We start from the raw sequence: 26,305 nt of genomic DNA on the forward strand, positions 1-26,305 counted from the left end.
GAGTTCGCAGCTAGCAGTAGACCAACACCCATCAAAGAACCGTACCCAGAATGAACAAAACCTGCCCTATTTATACCCTATTGGCCCAGCGCGAAAATCTAAAGTACGCGCTAGTTTAATAGGCCACGCTCATTTTGTAAAAATCACAGTATACTGAATTCACATAGCGATAGTTTCCCCTCAATTTCTCCAGAATTATACAGCAAAATATCACACAAAAAGGCTCAAATTAATCTTCAAGACATTCCTTACAGTAAATCTGTTGTAAACATGTGAATAAATTATACAGAATCTCCCAAATGCTCACTTTTACAAGTAGTGAATGAATGTAAACAAACCTTAAAGGGAAAATGCAACATTTGCAAACATCACAAAATAAAACTACCAAATCATTTTGAAATACCTTGCTGGACTGTTAGTGAATGACAGTGTAAAGCATCCTGTAAAATCATGGCACCTGGTATACTGTCATTTTCAAGAAAAGTGGTATTCTTGTATCAATTTCCAACGCTGGTCGGCTGACCAGCGTTGTAAAAAACTGGCTTTTTTCCAAATACTGGCCCCAATTGACCATCGCACTTGTTTGCAATCGATTACACACCTATGAACCGGTACAAGCCAGCTAGACTGGTTCTCTGACCTTACAATTCCCCAAGTATGTAAACTGCTCTGTTTCTTCTTATATGGAGTCAGGGAACCAGACTACAGGAAAATGATTGTTTTTCTTGGTTTTTATAGCATTTTTGAACCCAAAACCTCAAAAAGTCAGTGTAACTATATTTGCTATATATTTCCAAACCCCCCAATTCCATTCATTTCTGAAAGTTACAGCAAAAGCAAATGATGTATATTCCCTTTAAGTTCATTGAAGAAAATTCAGTGATGTCACAGATATGAATAATCATGAGACAGTCACTGACTTACCCAACCTTGTTCCCATGGGTACGAGATCTTTCTGCGCCATGTTGCTTCCCATCATGCCTTGCACGATCTTAACCCCTGTAATTGTGTAATTTAAATGTATCGAAATATGGCACATTATACAGTAATTAGGCAGAAGTTGCCGACGCCATCTTTAAAATGTTAAAAATTGTGAATTTTGAAGAATCCATCCTTTCAAACATAAGGTTTGGACATTGCGTTATTTAGCAAAGATTTGTATTAAATGTATCAATCTTCGAAATGCGCGCGCAGTATGCTTTAACAAGCCAGTCAGCATCATTTATGTGTACATCACGGCCAGGGGTTAGTGAAGGAATGCGCACGCGCCCATGGAGTCAAGGCTGTGACTTACCAGACGAAATCTGACAGAAAAGTCATCAAAACTTGCCCAACTTTCAAAGTAGACAACTTCACATCTAAAGAAGCTACATAATTATTTAGTAAAAAGTTCTAATAATATAAATTACTTTTTAGAAGTCTCAGTTTGCTAGAAATAATTTTAGAACTTTCAGCCAATCAGAAACGTTATAAGCGCTGCTCAAATGGCAGCCATGTTGGATTTTACCACCACGCTATTTTAGCACAGCTGACATGTGTAAACAAACACGTGAATGTACACACAGAATTTCGGCAGGAAAATACTCAAAACTACCTAAAAGTAGTACCTGAAAAGACAACAGGAATTTTCTAGACAAAAATGGCAGATCTCTAGGAGGATATATGTAAGACTTAGAGTAATAAAACTTAAGTAAAAAGTGGGATTTGGGGGCATTTTGGTCACAGTATGATCCAGAAACCTAGTGTGAACTTGTACCATGTTACGAAGATTTTCTAAATTTTCTTACTTCATCATGACGTCATCAAGTATCAAGTTACATTGTACAAGCAATTTCAGGGCAAATTCTGACAAAATAGTTTGCGCTGTATATTTTGAACTACATAGAGTATCGTGTTCGTTTTTTCGTGAGGTTGTAGACTATGCCGTGAGAAACATTTCTTGTTCCAGACACGAAACTGCTTGACCTTCACTTCCGCTGTTACCGGAAATAATAAACGAATGCAAGTCAAAAGTGGAAGCATTTTACTACACACATATTATGAAAGTGAGGAATACCAGACACAAAAAAAGTGTGATGACGTCATCATCCGAAAGGGCGCCCCCTAGCGGCACATCAAATAGAGTTTTCTTTCTTTAATTTTAGAATTTGAAAAGGATCATATTTTTAATTTAATTCTATCATTTGATCCCTGTCATATCTTCGTAGTCCAAGTAATGATATCCATTACAATGTTCACGTTTGGATAACTCTAATGCTGTGATGTCATCAAACCGGAAGTTAGGTGTTATTAATACAAACAATTATATTTCCCATATTTTCATACGTTATTTTCACTTTACAATGAAAATGTATCCTCTCTGAACTTTATCAGTATTCACTTACCGCTTTTGACTGATGATGTCATCAAATCAGAAATAACTTTTTTGCGCACATAGAATGTTTACTGAAATTTATCACACTATTAAAGATACATTTTTTTAACATAATCATTGATTGTACTGGAAGGGAGCTAATTTCGTGAACCTTTGTTCTACATAGACATATATTCCTAACTTAACTGGGCAGTGTATAACAGTTCAGTTTGTTCAAAATTTGACTGGGCAACTTTGGCATTTGAGATTCAGAATATTGTGGTTAATTTTTTGTTCAGTTTTCTCGAAATATAGAGCATTCATAGAGCCAAAACTTCATCAGGTTAGTTATTAAGCATCCTTGTTTAGATTTTGAGCACTAGTTTGCTGGTTGAAATCACAAATTACACGGTTTAATTGACAAACACGCTTTTAAGAACACTCTGTCGTATTGCAGCTCATAACTTATTTTCAACTGTTGCCATAGCTTCCAATGTAGAAACACGATGTAAAAAACAGAATTCAATCGATTGCCTTCAAGAAAGAACTGCACAAAGATAGAAAATGTTTCATTTCCTTATGATTACTGTTATTCCTGTTTTGTTATTTTTGCTCAAACAGCTGATTGAAATCAACCAGTCTGAGTTGGTTCTCTTGGTTGGGGAGTTATTTGGGTGGTAACGAAGCAGTGGACCAGGCAATCAATCGAGCACACCATTGAGACATGGATCAACCTCCACTGATTGACGGAGTTGTGCTGACTAAGATTGACACCATTGATGATAAAGTAAGTAGCAAGTTTATGTTCTGCATGGGCTTTGACCTTGGTTTGATTCCTCTTTTGTTCCATGGTGTAGCCTTAGTTATCCTTGAATGAATTGAACAGTTTTTGGTTCATATCCTCTGCTTGATCCTCTGTTCTATTGACCCTGAGTCTTTGTACCCCCAGGTGACGATAACGCAACGCCATGTCCAGTCATGCAATGTCAATTCAGTTTGAGAGGTAGTCTGGTAAAAAAGGATGGTTGAATCATGACATTACACTTTCTAACAAATTTAAGAATGTGATGACAGAATTTCAGAAAGTTGACTGGATATCGCCGCTAGGCATCATCATGCAGTTTGACTTCTCGTTGGTGCCGTGCAAGCGTGAAAGTAAGGTTGTGATGCAAGATGTTTTCCTAGGGATATTTACATTGGGACGATGATGTTTGATGAATAAGATCATTTGGGAGCTCGTTTCAGTTTTCAATCGTCTTTGGGAACAAACTTTTGTGGTACGCTTGTGTGCGGCATTGCAAGGAAGCGTAGCGCTGATTATGTCTATTTCTTTGTGGTCGTTCTTCTGGGGTGATGTAATAAGGGATGTTAAGGGCAATTTCTTCATGGATGGAGCGGTAAAGCATAGTGACCCTGCTGACTGTTCTGCAGTGTTGGAGGCATGGGCTCACAAAACCAAGTGTTGTATTAGCTCTGCTTGCTATTTGATGGATGTGAAGAGACCATGACAAATCTTTTTGAATTTCAACTCCAAGGTATGGATGGTTGGGTACAACAGAAAGGTTGGCATTCATCAATCTGTAGATATTATCATGATGATTTTTACCCCTCAGCCGAGAGGCTCGAGGGGTATTGTCATCACCTAGGGTGTCCGTCCGTCCGTATGTCAGTGCGTCCGTCTGTCCGGGTAGCTTAGTTTCCAGATGATAACTTGAGTTAGAAATGTTGTTTGGGGTTGTAACTTCGGTAGAGGGTTGCCCTTACGACCGCGAAAAGACTCCTCTGTGCACAGGCTTCGTTGCCCCCCTGGTCGCTTCATTGGAGCTAACAATCGTTCGTGGTACAAGGGTTGATATACACGAATGCACGAACAATCATACATTTCGCATGCGCAGTAACCCCCCAGCTGTTATTTTCATGCGCCATCTTTTCTAGCGAATGCGGTGAAAAATTCTCGATCTTCTGATGTTTAAATGGGAAATACATCGATCTTTCTTTGAATGACATATTGAGAGGTAAGGAAAATTATGAATACATATTTTATTGATTTTGACGCATTTCCGACAAGTTCCGACGGCTGAAACTCGAAAGGTTGCATCGGCAGGCTGTATTTTAGCCATTCGTTTGTGTACTTAAGGTGTGCAGTCCCGTGCAATATTTTTACCGGACTTCGTTTTCGACCTTCCGATTTTGTTTAATATGTATTTTACGCGTTGCTACGAACATTGTTTGGGGAAACCACTGGGAAACAAACATTATTTTACCCTCTAGAAGGCTATTTTTTAAAGACCAATCTCGTTACAAAACTATATTTTTAGTCATGACACAGTGATGAATTTTTTTTTTATAATCATGATTGAATGATAATGGCAACAAATATTTCAAATGTTTTAAATAATTCTTATTAACGTTAATTGCTGAAATCTTTGTTTATTTTGGATTGGGATTTAAAAAACAATATTTGGTTACGACAATGGTTACAGAACTATATTTCACTTCATTACTTAATTTTAATTTTTTTATTCTTAAATCTAAGAATCTTTGATTTGAGAAGTTAGATTTTTTGAGGGCAATGCACATCATTGTCTGATTGTTTAGTCTCTGTTTAATTTTTTTAACTACAAATCAACACTTTCACCATTTACACCATTTTTTAATTGGAACATGTACTTCAAGTTCTGCATGTTCAATTCTTAATTACATACGTTTTTATTTTTTTTTTCTTCTTAATTGTGACATTTCAGTTAACTATTTTCTTTAAACATAATTTTTTGTGGTTCATTTTAAGATTTAAAATAAAGTTAAAAGGAATGTAATGATTATTATTTTATTTATGTATTATTTTTTATAAGGACGTGCAATTTCGCTTTAAAGTATTTCCACTTTCCAAGCAAATGTTAGAATACTGCACTGAGAAGCATTGATCCATTTTTTTTCCCTATTATTTTCTGTCTATTTATTGCATGCAGATGTCAGGTCCAGAGTTGCAAGACTTGTGTAGATTATGTGGGGTTTTGAGGCGTTCGGAATCACATCGAAATCCTACACGGAAGGAGGATGTTTCGAAAATTATTCGAGCTGGCCTGAACATCAACGTAGAAGAAGATGTCACTGGGATTCATCCACCCTACATTTGCCGACCGTGCGAGATGAAGTTGCGGAGATGGTGGGATGCAACAAAGAAAAAGAAGAAGGCCTCCCTCAACATCAAAGTTTCTAATTTTCCAAGGGGTGAAGGGATCTCTTCACAATCGACCACGGCCACGTTGGCGAAAGTTGAATGGGAGGAAGCAGCTCGAAGTGCAGGCCTCAACACATGGTTGACAGATAGTCGTCTTCAAGTCATGAAGATGGATGGTGAGGGTATGCCCTCTGTGTTTTTTACAGTATTTGATGACTGTACGTGGCGTTTGATTGTAGCCGGTATTGTTGCACAAGGGGACCTTCCCGTCTGTTGTGGGCACCCAAGGGTTCTGAGTGTGGAAGATTTCCAGGATATGCTGCGGAAGTTGTCTTCACTATTTGTTTGTGAGGGAAACAAAGATCTTCATGGCGTTGTGGAGGCAAGGAAGGGGGCAGAAGGTCAGATGCCAATCAGGATTACAGCCAATGACATCTACTGTCAGGGGACAGTTAGACACATCAAATGTCTCCTTCTTAGTAATAGGCCCCGGTGTGATGTGTGCAGGATTCATCGGAGTGACTTGATGGTCCTTGCAAGTCGGGAGAAAGGAAAGTTGTTCAAGGATGTGTCCGTCGATTCCACAATTCCAAACAAGAACTTGACAAATCAACAGCTTCAACAGAAAGTGTCCCTTCTGCAGACCGAAAGGAGAAACCTGAAACGACGAAGTCTAGCCTTGAAGGACAAAGTAGCCTCCATGCTGGAAAAGGAGAATGTGGCGGTTGATGGAATTCAGCATAAGCAGTTATCAGCGACAGTAGGTGATTGTGATGACGAGATGAAGAAAATCCTTGGGTTGAGCTCCCCAGCAAGGCTGTTATGGGAACAGCAAAAGGAGTCGGCTCTGAAGGGCAAACAGATGCGATGGCATCCTGCCATTATCAGATGGTGCATTGCCCTTCAGAGCAAGTCCTCAGCAGGGTATGGTCTTCTTCGTGATTCAGGCTTTCTTAAGCTACCCCACCCGAGCACGCTGCATTCATACAGCCATTTTGCCAGCCTCACTACAGGGTTATATGCCTCTATGCTTGCCAGGATTTATCAGGACTGGCATCTGGAGACGGTTCCTGAGTTCGAACGCAATGTGTCTCTTCTATTTGATGAAATGAAGGTGAAAGCAGGCTTGGCCTTCTCTGTGAGGTCTGGGAAAATCATGGGTTTCACTGATTTGGGGAGTGTGGCCAACGAGATTGCTGCTTTTGAAAGGAGGTGCAGAGGAGACGAGGAGCCAACCATAGCAACTCATGTCATGGTTCTGATGGTGAGGGGCATTTTCAGTTCTTTACGTGCTCCAGTGGCGTATTTCCCAACTACCGGCATCACAGGCGACCAGTTGTACCCGTGCATGTGGGAAGCTGTTTTGTGGTTAGAAACAGCTGGGCTGCAGGTTCGGGGTTTGGTGTCCGATGGAGCCTCTCCAAATAGGAAATTCTATCGGTTACACGGAGAGAGTTCTGAGACGAGTGTGCCAACGTATTGCACTCCGAATCCCTTTGACCCCAACCGGAAAATCTTTTTCCTGTGCGATGTTCCCCATCTGCTGAAAACAACAAGGAACAACTTCGAGAATTCGGGATACAATCGGCAGACAAGGACACTCTGCGTGAGTTTCATGTTTGTTTAATTTTGTCTTTCATATTTTGTATATTAACAGCAAGAAAATAGAAAAAAAAATCTAAACAGAAATCTATTTTAAGGAGTGCTTGGGTATGGGATGCTGAAATTGTCTAATCATACAGTAGTCCCCACATGCATCAAAAAGGTTGTAATTAAAAAGAAACTATACATTTTTGAGAATTGTTTACAAAATCCAATTCAGAATGCTCTCTGTGGTCCGTAGAATTGTTTGATGCAAACAACTAAGTGATATTTCGACCTTTAAACGTATTTACAAATCTTCTTTGTTAGAAGCTTATAGCTGAATCTCTGCAATGCAATTGTTCATTTTAATCCAGTTAGCGAGCCTACATTGTATATAGCCCATGCCATTAGGTACTTGTCGGTTTTTGTCTGTTCACATCTGTAAGTTAAACTTAGCTTTTGTAAGCAACATGTGCACTGAGCCCTATTGGTATTTTTGTCTCCCAATCTCACGCCCTCTCTTTTATCTTCTTTCTGTAGGCTCAATGCACGTGTTTGCTTTTTATAGGGACCATTGCCTACAAGCTTTGCTTCTTAATGGATCCCTCTGCAGTATCACTTGTTCGTTAATTGCATCCTTATATATCCATTTATTTATTTATTTATATATTACTTTCTATGATTAACTTTTGTTGGATTAATACTGTGGAAATAAATAAACCTGAAACCTGAAACCTGATTAAGTACATCTATTTATTTTGTGGGCTGTGTTGTGTATTTCTTTCATAGTACCATAAGCAAGACATCAAGTGGACGCAACTCCTTCAGTTGTATGAGTGGGATGTCGGCTTGGATCGCCATTCACCGGGTCTCCGTCGCCTGCACAAGATAACCTATGAACATCTGCACCTAACTCCGTCCCTCAGAATGCGGGTGTACATGGCTGCACAGGTAAGCTTTTAATTGACGTGGTTTTGATTTTACCAATTAATCTCCGTACTAGTGCCAAAAAAAATGATTTAAGTTATTGCATGATTGAACACATGCTTAAAAATCCCCCTTTTAAAAGCACTCAAAACATGGGAACCGCAGAAGGTCATCAACTCTGAAGTTGCAAATTTTTACAAAGCAAAGCCGTCATCAAAATCTATTGGGATTTTTTTGTTTTAGAAATTAAGAAAACAGTTGCAGCGTTGAAGTCTGTTGGCCGTCTGGTGGCAACATTGTTTATGCTAAGGTGGCAACTGTACCGTCACAACCTACAGTTCCAGTGTGTACAGACAGTGAAACAGGAAGTATAATCATTCTAATTGATTTGTAGGTTATGAGCTCCACGGTTGCCAACACTCTTGATGCACAGATGAAGGCAGGCAAGGTTGGTCTGGAGTCCACCATCAAATTCATCAGATACATTGATGACTTCTTTGACTGCCTGAATGTCTCCAATGCCTACGATTACGCTCGCCTCAGGAAGCCCAACTTGGAACCTTACATCAGTGCTGAGGATAAAAGATTTGACGTAAGTAGCAGATGTCTCAATGAATGCCAATTGTTGTGTTACTTTAACTGTCTTGTATTACCACAGTGATTTGGTATTACATTTATAATTTTCAGATGATTTCATTTTTTGTCAACAGTGGCTGATGCACGACTTCCTTGGTTTCCTTGATGAATGGGAGGCTGAAGTTGAGTCACACCCAGCCCTGGATAAGACAGCCAAGGCGAAGATGATCCTCAGCAAGGAAACTCTCAAGGGGATGAGAATAACAGGTTAGATCAACAGTGTTTAAGAAACGGTACCAATAACTGCCATCAATCCATCCTGTGTGTGTTCAATGCCATATACATTGTGAACTATATTTCCAATGAATGCAGTTAATTGTAACTGTAAAACTTCAAAGTAGAATGTCACAGTCTTGTTTTATTTTACGAAATCTGTGAGCAATGGTTTGCTTGAATCATTTCCCTTTTTGTTTTAAAGTCATCTCTGCAACAAGGTCGTATCTCCTAAAATTGCACTTACACGAAACTCCAGTTTAATAATGTCAAAAGGTCGTATCTCGCTTAAAATAACCCGGATGTGCACACAAAGTAAATGGACGTCGCAATACAACCTTTGTTGCACTGACGCGACAACATGTAAATACACAGTCGGGACCAAGGTTTTTGTTTGCTGTAACCAGGGAGGACGGAATTCCTTCCTTCCTCCATGCATGCTGTACCTAAAAAGTTTGTCTTGACATTGTTTGTACAGTGTATGCATACATGTGTACACGACAGTTGGCTCTTCAAAGTTTTAACACAAATCCCTATTTTGGATTTTCTGTTTCAGTGCATTCATTTGTTGAGCTAGGGAGGCTGCTGCTCAAGCTTCCTGGTGTGACTTTTCTTCTAAGCGAGAAATTTAATCAGGATCCTTTGGAGCAGTATTTTAGCAAGCAGCGTGGCACAGGTGGCTGCAGCGATAGCCCGACCGTCGAGCAGTTTGGTCATAACATGCAGGCCCTGTATGTTGCATCCAGCTGCGTCAAAGCATCTAAGAGAGGCAACTGCAAAGTACAGGGTGCAGATGAAGTGGCTGCTCTTGATAGCACACCTCTTCCTCGGAGAAAGTAAGGAAAGAATGTAGTATCCAGATGCCACTTCAGCGGTTGTGTACAAAGTGTATGGAGAGTTACAAAAAAAATCGTGTATTTCCTTACAATATTGGAAAGTTTTCTCTGCCCCAGATTCATGGCTTTTTAACATTTTCATAATGACTAACCATTATTGAGATGATGTATTAAGAAAAAAGTGGCGCCAGGTTGCAACATTCTTTCCCAAAATAATGTTTTATATCATGCATGATATAGAGACCAAATTTTTCTCACATTGGGTAAAAAAAATACAGTGCAAGGACTGCAAGATTTAACATCTGATACCGTCAAACTGAAACATCAACGGTTTGGTGCTCATTTCAATTCTTTCGACTTTAACGTATGCTTCCAATAAGCCTAAAATGTTCAGCTTTCTTGTGTAGTGTATGCCAATTATGATGAACCCAAAAAATTGCCATTCCTCGTTGAGTTTTTTTAGGAGTCATATCATAAGTGGTTGCAGTAAACCTGTAAAATAACTGACACGCAGAATTTAAATAATTAAGAGGATCCTTCAGTTCATATTCCTTTTCTTTTAATGTGTCACTTTCTGCCACAGTTTGTACAGCATGGATTTAATTTTCATAAATTGTTTCATTGGCATGGTTACTCTGCAAAACTATACATTTGTAAATATCGGTAAGAGTAACATGGGAGTGTCATCTGAGACATGAGGGATTGTACCAAGTCTGTCATATAAATGAATTCAAAGTATTGTAATACATCATACATGTAGCTATACAGTTTTCATTCCCATGTGTTATCACAGGGATAAAGTGATTAGAATCTTGACATTTCTTCTTGTACTACTGATAGAAAGCGAACATTCCAAAGGTTGATTTAACAAAATAGAGACATTTACAAATTAAATGATACCTTGCTGTTAGTGTTTGTTTAATTCAGTGAGTTTGAATGTTCATGCACTAGTATTGCGTGTATCTCTGTTTGGGAAAAAGCAATTACACGATGGCCGCTGCAATGAAAAGGATCGAAAATGTACAGAAGCACCATTCAAAATACATTGTACAGATGTAATAATAATAATAATAATGTGGGTATTAAGTACAGGGAATATTAAAGGAGGAAAAAATATGTCACATTGCATCTACAAAGGCATGTTTGCGATCAAACCTTTATTAGTATACATGTACATGTACATGTATTAATGATACAATTACATTAACAATGAATATGTACAGCACTTGTACTTCGATGCTGTCAGCTGTCAGCATTGAAATGTTATTGCATATCTGTAAAACTTTCGAGTATCGCTACTTGTACATCAAATTCCCTTTAATACTAAATGATAACAAAAAGCCACTTAGAATATAGTAATGCATATTGTGAACTGGTGTATCAGCTTGTTGGGTGGCATGCTTACAATTACAATTGAGACATGGAATCCAGACACTTGATTTACTTGCAAAGTACGATGTACATGTATCAGAATTTACAGATCCTTACGCAGAGCTTTTTCTGCTTTTTTCCCAACATTTCCATGTGTTGCTTTCTTCAAGTTTAAATACACATTAATGAAAGCTTTTGCTCTGATTTTTATCCACTTCTTCACAGTCATGTTCAGTAAGTTTGTTGAAGTGTCCCCTGTTATCTTTCCTTGTGTTAGACTACACCAGTAGGTTTGTACTCGATGACTACCTTTAATATTGTTCAAAAGCGTGCTCTGAATATCACATCCTTGAAATGTTTTTAGATTATTCTTGGTCAAATACTTGCATGTCTCCTGCTCCATGGCTCGGAACAATAAATATACCCCATCAGACACACGAAATAACCCACCACGATTTTGTTTATCAATCCAGTCGTTTGTGTATTGGAGAAATGTCCTTGCAGTTTCATCACTACAGTCTACTTTCCAGGATTTAAGGAATTTACAGTATGTCATAGCAGTGTCATTTTTTTGTTTATTTAAGTTTTTGAACAGAGAAAATGGAATATATCCAGATACATATCTCAAAACCTGTTCCTCCTGAGGACTTAAACTCTCAGACTTTGTTTCAGCTGGGTTGTCAATGGGTTTATCTTGTTTATTTCTATCTTCAATGATAGCCTGTAAAACTGCCTGCAATAGAAATTGGCAAACAAGGTGGACATGCTGCCCCTCTCTGTACAGTCCCATGGCTTGCAAAAGTTCTATCCACTTATCGTTTACCTCCAGTCTGTACTTGTGAAAGGCTCGCCAAAGAATCTCATAGCCTTCTGGTTTAAGATATTTAGAATCTCCGGCTGTTATGACGAACCACAATCCGCTAACTGTAGCCGCGCAGAAATCTTGCAATGCTTCGGTGTTGGTCTTGGCCATCAAGCTCGCGACGAGACTCAGCATGCAGACCGCGGTGGGGTAGACTCCAAGGCAGATTGGGTGCTGCTGCAGCTGCTGTAGTCCAGACATGAAGTAATGGTCAGCTTTCTGAAGTGCATCAGCTTCACAGAACTTTGCCTCGGGACGTTTTACAGCTATTGCAAACAAAATGATTGAAAAATTATATTATTACATTGTGCATACATTGGACTAAACATGGCAGGAGGATTGTGGATTTTAAAACTTTAATTATTTAAATATCATGAAATCTCAATAAGTCAAACTCTGATAACTTAAAACTCCTGTTAAGCCAAACAAAGAATATATTCCCTTCAGAAGTATAACAATGATACAACTTCTCTTAACTCAAAAGTCTGCTTAACTCAAATTTTGAGCTTGTTCCATTGAGATTTGCCAAATCGAGATTTTATGTAAATGTATGTACATGTACATAGTGTTTTGGAGATACAAATGCCCCAAACACATACATGTATTCAAAACATGCATTTCTGTTAAATGTTAAGAAGACATGAAGTATGAATTACTTACCAGGCTTTGGAGGCTTTCAAGCTTTTTTGTCTTTTTTTGCTGATGGCAGTGCGTCTGTGGTCACTGCATCTGTAGTCTCAGATGTCTTCTTTGGTTTCTGTCTGGTTTTCTGAGAACGAGGTGGTCTTGAAACTGTAGGATCAGGACCAGGAGATGAATCTGTAGGGGAAAAGATTTTTAAACAAATAAGTCTTGGACATGTTGGATCAGATGCTCTGTAAAATAAAATGGTTCAAACTAAATTATAGGCCTACATCCATCTTTGTTAATCAAATTGCATATCTATATCTTTCAATTTTTTTTTATTGAACTATGGTGCTTGGCAAGTATTCAAGTGGGAATAAATATAAAAAAAATATTAACAACAATTGACACTAACGACAGCGAAAGAACTAAAGAAGGAATTATTTTTAGCCAAAATAAAAATACATGTCACAATTTTTCATGTTGACCAAAATCACTGAAGTGAAGTATTTTTTCTTCTGTTTATTTTCTTCGCTATACTTTTACCACATAGGCCTACCTATTTCTTCAGTCGTTCCAGGGAGGCATCGACTACAAACCCAGGTGTCTGGGATTGTATCGGCACAAACACCGGCGCAGCTATAGTGCCACCACACAACGGTACACTGATCATCATCGCACGCGATCATCTCCATGGTTGAAGGCTCCCCACACACACAATACTGCCGACCGTCATCTTCGGACTCGTAGTCGAGTTCTGCCACCTCATTTTCATCGAATTCTTCGTCAGAAACGTCGCTCAAATCGCTCAAATCGGAGCCTGTAACAAAATCGTCCTTACCGTGCGCCGCCATTTTACAACATGGCGCGGGCGCAGTACGCATGCGTGGCAATCCCATAATGCTTTGCGGCGAGTGTCCGGGCTGCGGTCGCGGCCGCTAATTGATTTACTGATAGCGCTCGCGGGTGTTTATCCGATCTGGACTGCTGCTGTTTTTACGACCGCGGCAACGAACCCTGAACCTTTGATCCTATGGTCGTTCAAACTCCTGTTAATTCCTTCCTCCATGGTTAACCATGTTCTGATCCATGTCAAGGTGTTATCTCTAATCCCGTAGTGTTCTATTTTATGAAGTAATCTCTCATGGGCTACAGTGTCGAATGCTTTGCTGAAGTCAAGCCCCTGCACATCTATCTGAGCTTTGTTATTTTGATCTAGGTGTAAATGGATTTCTTCCATGGTGTTTATGAGTTGGTTTTCACGTGGGTACTTTAAGTGATTAAAGATATCTTCCACCTGTTGCTACTGTGTGGCTGTTGATTGTTGTATTGACCTGATAAAGTATTGTCTGCAAGTAGCTGGCATTGTCAAACAGCTGTGGCTACTGTGTGGTTGTTGAATGTTGTATTGACCTGATAAAGTATTGTCTGCAAGTGGCTGGCATTGCCAAACAGCTGTGGCTACTGTGTGGCTGTTGAATGTTGTATTGACCTGATAAAGTATTGTCTGCAAGTGGCTGGTATTGTCAAACAGCTGTGGCTACTGTGTGGTTGTTGAATGTTGTATTGACCTGATAAAGTATTGTCTGCAAGTGGCTACCTTGTGGCTGTTGAATGTTGTATTGACCTGATAAAGTATTGTCTGCAAGTGGCAGGCATTGTCAAACAGCTGTGGCTACTGTGTGGTTGTTGATTGTTGTATTGACCTGATAAAGTATTGTATGCAAGTGGCTTGTATTGTCAAACAGCTGTGGCTACTGTGTGGCTGTTGATTGTTGTATTGACCTGATAAAGAATTGTCATATGGAGAACTAGGGAGCATTTGCTCACTCGCCACTAGTGGAGCTCTGTTTATGTGGGAAGGCTGGCTCATGTGTAGGCGCTCTGAGCACATTTTCGTTAAAATGCGGAAAGTGTGTTGGTTAAACTTACTTCCTTGCATCGCATCACAAAATACAGATTTTCCTCTTTCACATGAATATAATTTCTTCATGATCAAAGGCTAATAATTATGTGCACTTTTTCATTGAAAAACGGGCAACTCATTGAAAATTTCGCGTTTCCTATGGAGGTCACGGCACATTTCCCCGATTTTTGAGGGTGCGAGTTTACTTCTTCTAACAGCACACGTGTGAACCTGGTCGCATATAATTACCTCGCACGGTTTCTGAAAGATAACACAATAAGCTTTCCATTCATGTAACAACCGTTTAGATTGGTTGAGAAGAACAAGGGGCACTTTTCTTGTCAAATCAGACATCGCTTTTGTTCTGAGGATCGACCTGCTGTTTATGTATAGTCCGGTCTACGCAGTGGGGCTATACAGTTCGCCGAGTCAATGCACCGCCGTGTGTGACCGCAGAGTATGCAGGGCTTTGATTTTCTGCACATATGGGTGGCAAAGTTCTCCATATGCTGCAAGTGGCTGGCATTGTCAAACAGCTGTGGCTACTGTGTGGCCGTTGATTGTTGTATTGACCTGATAAAGAATTGTCTGCAAGTGGCTGGCATTGTCAAACAGCTGTGGCTACTGTGTGGCCGTTGATTGTTGTATTGACCTGATAAAGTATTGTCTGCAAGTGGCAGGCATTGTCAAACAGCTGTGGCTACTGTGTGGCCGTTGATTGTTGTATTGACCTGATAAAGTATTGTCTGCAAGTGGCAGGCATTGTCAAACAGCTGTGGCTACTGTGTGGCCGTTGATTGTTGTATTGACCTGATAAAGAATTGTCTGCAAGTGGCTGGCATTGTCAAACAGCTGTGGCTACTGTGTGGCCGTTGATTGTTGTATTGACCTGATAAAGTATTGTCTGCAAGTGGCAGGCATATTCAAACACCGATTCGAAAGGAGATGTAGAGGGCACACTTAAGTAGGACACAAGAGGGCACTATTTAAATAGAAATATGCCATTTTCATTACCGACGGCTCAAAATTCCTATACCGAACGATTGTGTGATAAACTCACAATGAAATGTTTGAGGGTCAAATTGTCTTCATTACATGTTGTGCAAACTTTGACTACGAGTTTTCCTTCCTTGTTCATTCCTGTAGGACTTCAGCTTCACTGGTTCCTACCCTACTTCTTCAGGGCGCCAGCACCAGAGGACTCCATCGTTGCCTACTGAGTGCAGACCTTACCGATGAGAAGGCCAATCAGATCATTGCGTCAGTCGGCATCCCTTACGCTCATCTCAAGTCACTCCAGATCACACTGTCAAACAAGTTGAAGGAGCACACTGTGAGGGCTGAGAAACAGTCAACCTCCTTGCCTTGGTGAGTTATCAAACACAGACCATCCCAAAACATTTCAATTGTCTTCCACTTTGCTTTTTTCAGACCTTCATTTTGAGAGAACACCACCCTCACCCTCCAACATTTGGGTTTTAATTATAATGCTCTACATGTACATTTCTGTTGTGGCTGTGAAAACTCACACTTTGGTCTAATAGTTGCATACCGAAATAATATATGGGGCATTTATGCAAAAAGAGAAACAGAATTGGGCGCAAGCCGTAGGCCTACAAAAATTGTCGGTCTCTGGTCAGACCAAAGTTCTGCGGATTTTTTTAAAAATTATTTGCTATTTTTTTTCCCAAGCTGGATTGTACAGACAAAGTGGGTACTGTTTTGCTTGTTTGTGTTCTCATATGGTGTTACATCATTTGCCTTGGTGCCCCTTGGTATGAAAATTTGAGGCGGTGCGGCAAGAAAGGGTGCTGTTGTTGTTGCTACCTTGGAAAATTTCAAAGAAAAAAGAGATTGACGTGCATGATCAAAATCGACGTACGACTGTTTTTTTTGGCCTAATGGAGAATAACCTTTGATATGTCACATACTACTTATATTGTAAGGAAATAGTATAAGAAATAGAGGGCAAGGCGTTTTGTTGAGTTACTAACGCAGAATGGTCGGGCCGACAACTATTTCATTAGACACAGCCCAGTTAAGTTTTGAAATAAATAAGTTTATGTCAAAACAAAGATCACGAAAATGTAACCTTTCCAGTACATCCAGTGATTTTGTTTAAAACAAGTTTTTTTCCAGTCTGATGACATCAGAGTAGTAAAGATCCAAAGGTCAGCATTGTAACAGATATCAATATTGGAGCTACGAATAAAGTCATAAGACAGGGATCAAATGATAGAATTTTTAAAAAGGATCGTTTTCAAATTCTCCCTATAGTAACTTCCGGTCTGATGAGGTCATAATTTTGAAACATTGCAAAGTTGTATGTAAAGTTGATAGAAAATAACAATGGGCGATTTGGTCAAATTTGGACGGATAGTTTTTGAATTAAAAAGGAAATCATATTTGTTGTACCACTAGAGGGCGCCCTTTCAAATGATGACGTCATTATGCTGTTTGAGTGTCCTTTATTCAATTCTAAACACTTCTACAATTTATTTGCTTATAGTAAAGAGCTTCCGCTTTCAAGTTATATTCAATTTTTATTGCACTTCTGGAAATATCAGAAGTGAAGGTCAAGTGGTTTTGTGCCCAGGAGTAAGAACTGTTGCCCAAGGCATCATTTACAACCTCACGCAAAAACGAACACGATACTTTGTTTAGTTCTAAAGATATAGCTCAAACTATTTTCACAAATTTGGCCCTTAAATTGCTTGTAATTTGATACCTGATGACGTCATGATGATGTCAGAATTTGTTTTTACATCTTCGGATGGGAGTTCAAGTTCATACCAGGTTTTATCATAATTATGTAAATCGTTTGGAAGAAATTCGGTTAGTTTTGATTTTGAGGCTTCTGTCCGTATTTTAAATTCACCTAACTTTGACCTTCAGGTTGACCCGGAAGTAAAGGTCAGGCGAGTTCACACACGTGAAAAAAAATGTTTATCAGTTAATGGTCTTTCTGATTACAAGGTGTAAACATGACTGATTATTATGTTGAAGGGTTATAGGTGAATGAAGATGGTCATTTTTTGGACAAAATCACTTGTAATTTGACACTTGATGACTTTATCATGACGTCAGTAATATACACCACTTCAGATGAGGGTCGATAGATGTTGAAAGTTAGAAGTTCATATCATGAACCGTTTAGGAGAAAACCCGCGGAGAAGTATTGTCCGGAAAAAAAAGAAGAAGACCTAAATGAAGATTAATACGAACGATTTCAAGGAGTGGTCGGGGTTGTGCCCTACCACTCAATTATGGAATAAAAGGCATGTTTTAAGTAAAACCAATTGGCATCTTTCATTGTTTTTGTCATGTAACTCTACGGCCAGGCCAGGTGGAGTAGAGGGCGCTATTCACGACTTTCTTCTGTCACCTTGCAAGATGTAATGATGCCAAGTCACAATAAATTTATTTTTCCCGGATTCGTTTGGTTGAAATATACAACTAGGCAGCCTTATTTCCTACGGACAGGGATGGGACTATATATAAAGGAGCAATGACACTTCTTCAGTGAAACAATAATTTATTCTTAAAAATTTCCAAAAATTGTCTGAACCAATATGACATCTGTATAATTTAGCTATCTTTTTTACATTTGATGCGTCAGCTTGTAAACCTAATATATTTTGCTGATCCCTATAGTTAATTGTCGTCAGCTCCTAGCTAGAAATGCCTCCGCTAGCACCAAGCACATATTACTTGAATTACTCCGCCAGTGTGACGTGAGGTGCTGAACGAGCTTAGATCTCTGTCATACAAGCTGAGATGTCAAGTGATTTTATTGTAAATTTGAGACCGACGTAGATTAAACATGTTCTGAGGATGAATTACCCATTTTTATTTCTGTGGCAGAACATCGAAGGCCGCCATTTTTTTGTGTGACTCGCAGATTTCTTACTCATGAATAGGTCAGGTTGCTAACGTATTTGGGGTACGCCCATACAGTAAAGCTTTGGGCTTTTAATCCTTGCTCTTTGCTTTCCACTTGTTCCCATGAGCTGTCCTGGATGCAATCAAGCCACTTCTGATGTTGTACAAGTCAACTGCCTTCCTCACCAAAACTTTGGAAAAACTGCTCGGGCGACTTGTGTTCTGATGGCATCACTGACTGGAATTGTTTGTACACTGAGCCGATCAGCTGATAAAAAGAGAGTTGTCCATTGCCCTGTGATGCTTCTGATAGGGACTCAGGATAAGTTGCTCCTGTTATAAAAGAAGCATACTGGAAGAAGGTGGAGCTGTACGTATGAAGGCTGCTTTTCCACGCCCATAGAAAGAAGATGTATAGTCACATCCACTGGTGATGAAGATTGTCTGAATAACACATGGACAAATCTCTGTGTTTAACTAAGCTAAGTCAGGGTCCTTGTACAAGCAAGCCATTAATTGCTGCATACAAATGCACTCATGCTTGTCAGGTTTGTCGGACAGCTGTACTATTGCATCCTTTTTCAATGCACCACCATCACCAGTCAGGATGCCAAGGCCAACATTGTATGTATCGGTATCAGGGGAGAAGATAAGAACTTTGTCACATTTTGTCGTCAAACAGTGATACCACACCCTACTGTCACTGTCCTCATGATTTGAAGCAAACATTGGAAACAGTTTGATGTCAGTGGATGCGGCTCCTCTTGCCTGGTCTTGCAGTTCCCCTGTCATACCCGCCAGCAGTTACAAGCACTTGGCCTGTGTTCAAGTAACATCCTGCAGTAAGCAGATCTCGTGAAAGGAAGTTCACAATCTTTCGTTTCAAAGAACGATTCGCCAAGATTACCTTGTGCCAGGACTTGGAACTGCCTTGTGGTAGTGGTGTCTCTGGAAGGATGATATCCAGGACGTCATCAACATCAGTTCTTTCAGGTGCTGAATTATCTCGTCGTTGTTGTTCCAGTTCCTTGGGACTATTCCCCTTCCTGCCAGGATGGTTGAAAACCACACGGACTTCACTTGCACCTTCACGTGATCAAGGAATAATGCATTTGTGAACAAGATGAAGCGTGTAATCTCTGAATGTCTGCATTGAATTAGACGGGCCAGAATTTATCATGAACATTCCTTCCATGCTAACACACTCTGGTTTCCAACACGCAGGTAGTGTGGCTGCAAATGCTTCACTGTGTCGGCGCCTGTAGACAATAGTGGCATTGGTCTTATCTGCATGGACCATTTTACCCTTGGGTGTGGCAATGGCCAGTAGAAGCTTGATGAACCGTCCCAGAGTTTTGATTGGTTGTCCCAAATTCTTAGGTTGCACAATCAGCTTCCTATTACATCTGATGACAAGCTTCTTGTTCTTTTCAGCTAGGTTCACTCTGCATACTATTTTCTTCTTCGGAAGGAATGTCTTCAACATTTTTTTCCTGATAGGAGCATCAACACTGGGCTGTTGGAGGAGCTAGCCTAGTTGATGCATGGGCCTTGTAGGTACAGCTACCAATATCATAGAAACGCTTCATATATTGCCGCTGCACAGGATCAGTTGGTGAACCATCCAGTGTTGTCGCTTTAATTCCAAAGTGTCGGGGTCAAAGCTAGCAACGTCTGTCTCCTGGAGTCTGGTCATAAAGTGACAACATGTCTTCTCCATGTTCTTCAGTTCTGAAGGTTGCAGCTTCAATTTGTCTTCATTTTCTGCAGGCAGCACTTCCCTAACATGATTTTGAACTGCCATGGCTCTTTCTGCTAAAAACAATGCGATTTGATCCATAAATTCCAGGAATTGGTTTGGGTGTTGCCATCTTCACTTCTTTGTTGATGCTTGTCTCGTGGTTTTCATCCAAGGCAATGTGGTGTTTCTCATTGCCATGGATGTTTGCTACAAATCCTCCCTTTTGAAGATGTGTTAGGAGTGATGAATCTAGCATGTCTAACAGGTGCCTTAATTGGAATAAGATGTGTCATGTGACATATTTTTTGACATTTTTGCCCCCATGTGCTCTAATTTGTACTTGGTTTGCAATTGGGGGATTCACAAATGGGTGACAACCTTGCGTGCTATCAATTTCAAAACATGTGTCAAGTGACACATATTTGGAAATTTCTGTGAATCCGTCCCCATATGCATTCTAATTTGTACTTGCAGGTTTGCAATTTGGGGATTCAGAAACCAGTGACAAAAAGCATGATGTCAATTTCCAAACATGTGTCAAGTGACACATTTTTTTGAAATTTCTGTGAATCTGCACCCCTCCCCAATGCGTTCTAGTTTGTACTTAATTCACAAATGGTTGACAGCCTTCTGGCATGCTGTAAATTTGCAGAAAACAAAAGAAGATCCTTTCCAAAGATGTGTCATGTGACACATATTTGGAAATTTCTGTGAATCAGTACCGCCCCATGCATTCTTGTTTGTACTTGGTTTGCAATAGGGCTTGCTCAATGACGTCCAAATCTGTAGGAGAGCTGCAAGTGCGTATTTTACGCAATATATCACGCATTGCGCAGTGTTGAAAATGTTCCAAACATGTGCGCTTGTTGCTTGAAATGTGTTCGAATTTCCAGGCGGCCAATGTGCGTTATGCAACTGGATGCTCAATATGCCGATGCACGTCGCTGGTCTGTAGGAAATGACGTCATTTGAACAAGACCTATTTGGGAATCCACAAATTGGTGACAACCTTCTCGCATGCTGCCAATTTCCAAAAGTTTGTCATGTGACATATTTTTGGAAATTTCTGTGAATCCGCCCCTCCCCCATGCATTCTAATTTGTACTTGGTTTGCAATTTGGGGATCCACGAATGGTTGACAACCTTCTGGCATGCTGTCAAGTTGAAGGAAGCAAAAGATCATTTCCAAAGATGTGTCATGTGACACATTTTTGGATATTTATGTAAATCCCCCCATGTGTTCTTATTTGAACTTGGTTTGCAATTGGGGGATTCACGAATGGGTGGCAACCTTCTCGCATGCTATCAATTTCCAAACATGTGTCAAGTGACACATATTTGAAAATGAATTGGCTCCTCCCCCATGCTTCTAATTTATACTTGGTTTGCAATTTGGGAATCCAAGAATGGGTCAAAACCTCGCATGCTGTTGATTTCCATAGACGTGTCAAGTGATTTTTAAAAAAACTTCTGTGAATTCTCTCCTCCCCCCCCCCACAAAAGTGTTCTTATTTGTTCTTGGTTTTCAATTGGAGAATCCACAAATGGGTGAAACCAGCTGAATGAGAAACATGTCATGTGTCATGAGAGGGCGCAATTCAAAATATGACTCGGCAACTTTGGAATTTGAGATTCAGAATATTGTGGTTATGTTTGTTCAGTTTTCTTGAAATATAGAGCATTCATAGAGCCAAAACTTCATCAGGTCAGTTATTCAGCATCCTTGTTCAGATGAGCACTAGTTTGCTGGTTGAAATGACATTAAAAAAATGCACAAATTACAAATGATCAATAATCTACTCTACCTGTAAAGTGGTACCATGATTTTCAGAGCTGCTTATTCGGAGTATGGATGCCAACGAAGAACAAGCTGTATATCGGACCATCTCGATGTGCAAAATCATCCCACATTTTGTTAGTCCCACTGGCATTGCCCATGGCCTCAGTGGCGGAACTTCTTTTGGGGAATTTCTGTGAATCTGCCCCTCCCCCTTACATTCTAATTTGTACTTGGATTGCAATTGAAGAAAACAAAAGATTATTTCCAGAGATGTGTCATGTGACACATTTTTTGAAATTTCTCCCCCATGGGCTCTCACTTGTACTTGGTTTGCAATTATTAAAGATGGGCCACTTTGACATTTTTGAAGATCCTAACCAGATGAATTTTTTTCGTTCCGTTCTTCTTTTAACTCAAACATATTCTGAATCCACACCGCCCCCCATTAATGGATCTTTTTCTCACTCTTCAACAGCGAACAACTTTATTTACCGTGTGGAACGTCATCCCACCTAATGAATGGACTCCACCGTGACTACGCTTCTTGAGAAGTTGATATTAGCAGTGTTTTCAGCAGACTCTAAGGCCTGGATCTCGATTGGATTGAGCGCTTGAACACTTGACCCGAGTTGACGACCCCAAGGCCTTGACCCAATGGTGCGGACCCACGGAATTGGCCTGAGTCTTTGGCCCACGGCCATGCTCCGAGTATGTGGCGGTTTGACGGATGCCGTCACACGGACTGGCCCGAGTCATCGACCATGCCTTGACCCGAGGTGCCAAGCTACGGACTTGACCAGAGCCGTCGACCCGCGGCCTTGTGCAACTTGAACACTTGAACACTTGACCCGAGTTGATGTCCCCAAGGCCTTGACCCAATGGTGCGGACCGACGGAATTGGCCTGAGTCTTTAGCCAACGGCCATGCTCCGTGGAGGTGGCGGCCCACGGCCTTGCGCCGGGGTGTCGTCCTATGGACTGGCCCGAGTCATCGACCATGCCTTGACCCGAGGTGCCAAGCTACGGACTTGACCAGAGCCGTCAACCCGCGGCCTTGTGCAACTTGAACACTTGAACGCTTGACCCGAGTTGATGACCCCAAGGCCTTGACCCAATGGTGCGGACCGACGGAATTGGCCTGAGTCTTTAGCCAACGGCCATGCTCCGTGGAGGTGGCGGCCCACGGAATTGGCCCGAGTCGGCGGCCCACGGCAAACTCCCGAAGTGCCGGCCCTCGGAACGGGCCCGAGTCGTCCATCGGCTCACGGCCTTTCGCCGGGGTGTCGTCCCACGGACTTGCTCGAGTCGTCGGCCCACGGCCTTGCGCCGGGGTGTCGTCCTACGGACTGGCCCGAGTCATCGACCATGCCTTGACCCGAGGTGCCGAGCTACGGACTTGACCAGAGCCGTCAACCCGCGGCCTTGTGACCACTATCGTGAATGCTCTTTGGAATTCTTGTGGTGAGTTTTATTTTAGAAACAAAAAGAGACCTGTATATGAAGAAATATGATTCCTCGGGTGGTATTTTAACCCCTCCACCCCCCCCCCCCCCCGGCAAAATATACATTGCTTGATCTCCTATTAAAATATGAATTCTAAAGTCTACCTTAAAGTACTCATTCTCAAATTGAAACTTTTCAATTTGAAAATATCAGTAAAAACTGATTGTGCATGTCTTTGAAATGTCAGTATGAAATGGTGTGCGTAATAAATAGATTCTGACAATTGATCAATGAAAACATAAGAAAATGTTCATATGAATTGACTGCATGCAGCGACATTTGTGCATGTGACGGTATTTATGTTTTTCAGCCTCACTATTTAACCCTCTACAGGATGTATTTAAAAAAAAAAAACCCAGGCAGGTACAATGACCAAGACGTTAAAGTTGCTCCATCTTAAAGGGTAGTCCATAACCTTTGCATTGACACCATATCTGCATCTCATCAGTCAGGGATGACCAAGCACGAGTGATTTCACAACAAAGGCCAACAAAGCTCAGGGGTGCGAAATCTCAGCTTTAAAGCTGATTTCAGCTTTTTTGGTTTTGGATTTCAGCTTTTTTCCCTCTCGTGCTGTGTACAAAAGTATAGGAGATTTCCAAAGTTCAGGGTTTTTTTTACACCTTTTTCAGCTTTTTTTCAGCTATTTTTATCAGTGGTCACTCACACCCCTGAAAGCCCTGTTTGCAAGTTTACATGTAAGTTCACATGTCAGTGGTGAGATGAACCCACGTTAAAGCAACAACATCTCCAATGTACCTCTTTTCAATGCACATTGCACATCAACGGCACTTTCTTTGGACAGCTGAGAGTCCACCACTCATGCAGCAAATGTTGTCCATCATTTTGAAATCAATGATGCTCTGCCATCCGTGACCAAAGAGATGTCAATAAGATATCACTAAAAAGCAAATGAACTACCCCTAAAGATGGGCCACTTTGACATTTTTGAAGATCCTAACCTTTACATATTAGCCCATCGTTTTTCGAAATACCATTTTCTTGATGCATCCTGTTCATATGCATTGCAACCGTTAACTGACTTAAATTGTGTTCCAGATGAATTTTGTTCGTTCCGTTCTTCTTTCAACTCAAACATATTCTGAATCCACACCGCCCCCCATTAATGGATCTTTTTCTCACTCTTCAACAGCGAACAACTTTATTTACCGTGTGGAACGTCATCCCACCTCATGAATGGACTCCACCGTGACTACGCTTCTTGAGAGGTTGATATTAGCAGTGTTTTCAGCAGACTCTAAGACCTGGATCTCGATTGGATTGAGCGCTTGAACACTTGACCCGAGTTGACGACCCCAAGGCCTTGACCCAATGGTGCGGACCCACGGAATTGGCCTGAGTCTTTGGCCCACGGCCATGCTCCGAGTATGTGGCGGTTTGACGGATGCCGTCACACGGACTGGCCCGAGTCATCGACCATGCCTTGACCCGAGGTGCCAAGCTACGGACTTGACCAGAGCCGTCGACCCGCGGCCTTGTGCAATTTGAACACTTGAACACTTGACCCGAGTTGATGTCCCCAAGGCCTTGACCCAATGGTGCGGACCGACGGAATTGGCCTGAGTCTTTAGCCAACGGCCATGCTCCGTGGAGGTGGCGGCCCACGGCCTTGCGCCGGGGTGTCGTCCTATGGACTGGCCCGAGTCATCGACCATGCCTTGACCCGAGGTGCCAAGCTACGGACTTGACCAGAGCCGTCAACCCGCGGCCTTGTGCAACTTGAACACTTGAACGCTTGACCCGAGTTGATGACCCCAAGGCCTTGACCCAATGGTGCGGACCGACGGAATTGGCCTGAGTCTTTAGCCAACGGCCATGCTCCGTGGAGGTGGCGGCCCACGGCCTTGCGCCGGGGTGTCGTCCTATGGACTGGCCCGAGTCATCGACCATGCCTTGACCCGAGGTGCCAAGCTACGGACTTGACCAGAGCCGTCAACCCGCGGCCTTGTGCAACTTGAACACTTGAACGCTTGACCCGAGTTGATGACCCCAAGGCCTTGACCCAATGGTGCGGACCGACGGAATTGGCCTGAGTCTTTAGCCAACGGCCATGCTCCGTGGAGGTGGCGGCCCACGGAATTGGCCCGAGTCGGCGGCCCACGGCAAACCCCCGAGGTGCCGGCCCCCGGAACGGGCCCGAGTCGTCCATCGGCTCACGGCCTTTCGCCGGGGTGTCGTCCCACGGACTTGCTCGAGTCGTCGGCCCACGGCCTTGCGCCGGGGTGTCGTCCTACGGACTGGCCCGAGTCATCGACCATGCCTTGACCCGAGGTGCCGAGCTACGGACTTGACCAGAGCCGTCAACCCGCGGCCTTGTGACCACTATCGTGAATGCTCTTTGGAATTCTTGTGGTGAGTTTTATTTTAGAAAGAAAAAGAGACCTGTATATGAAGAAATATGATTCCTCGGGTGGTATTTTAACCCCTCCACCCCCCCCCCCGGCAAAATATACATTGCTTGATCTCCTATTAAAATATGAATTCTAAAGTCTACCTTAAAGTACTCATTCTCAAATTGAAACTTTTCAATTTGAAAATATCAGTAAAAACTGATTGTGCATGTCTTTGAAATGTCAGTATGAAATGGTGTGCGTAATAAATAGATTCTGACAATTGATCAATGAAAACATAAGAAAATGTTCAGATGAATTGACTGCATGCAGCGACATTTGTGCATGTGACGGTATTTATGTTTTTCAGCCTCACTATTTAACCCTCTACAGGATGTATTTAAAAAAAAAAAAACCCAGGCAGGTACAATGACCAAGACGTTAAAGTTGCTCCATCTTAAAGGGTAGTCCATAACCTTTGCATTGACACCATATCTGCATCTCATCAGTCAGGGATGACCAAGCACGAGTGATTTCACAACAAAGGCCAACAAAG

At 41.4% G+C, this 26,305-nt stretch overlaps 2 protein-coding genes across 2 annotated transcripts; one reads left to right on the forward strand and one right to left on the reverse strand.

The window, feature by feature from the left end:
* Positions 1-4,328: 4,328 nt before the first annotated feature.
* Positions 4,329-9,734, forward strand: LOC119732793. The gene is made up of 6 exons (XM_038206397.1): positions 4,329-4,368; positions 5,323-7,140; positions 7,908-8,069; positions 8,440-8,637; positions 8,756-8,888; positions 9,451-9,734. Exons 2-6 carry the CDS (start codon positions 5,323-5,325, stop codon positions 9,732-9,734), a joined length of 2,595 nt encoding a protein of 864 aa, XP_038062325.1. The 5' UTR covers positions 4,329-4,368.
* Positions 9,735-12,639: 2,905 nt separating this feature from the next.
* On the reverse strand, positions 12,640-13,768 carry LOC119732795 (inhibitor of growth protein 1-like). Its single transcript, XM_038206399.1, has 2 exons — positions 13,147-13,768; positions 12,640-12,782 (listed from the first exon to the last, which is right to left on the reverse strand). Exons 1-2 carry the CDS (start codon positions 13,484-13,486, stop codon positions 12,640-12,642), a joined length of 483 nt encoding a protein of 160 aa, XP_038062327.1. The 5' UTR covers positions 13,487-13,768.
* Between the last annotated feature and the right edge of the window lie 12,537 nt (positions 13,769-26,305).

Source organism: Patiria miniata, unplaced genomic scaffold (genome assembly GCF_015706575.1).
Source record: "Patiria miniata isolate m_02_andy unplaced genomic scaffold, ASM1570657v1 HiC_scaffold_25, whole genome shotgun sequence".
Classification (NCBI taxonomy): domain Eukaryota; kingdom Metazoa; phylum Echinodermata; class Asteroidea; order Valvatida; family Asterinidae; genus Patiria; species Patiria miniata.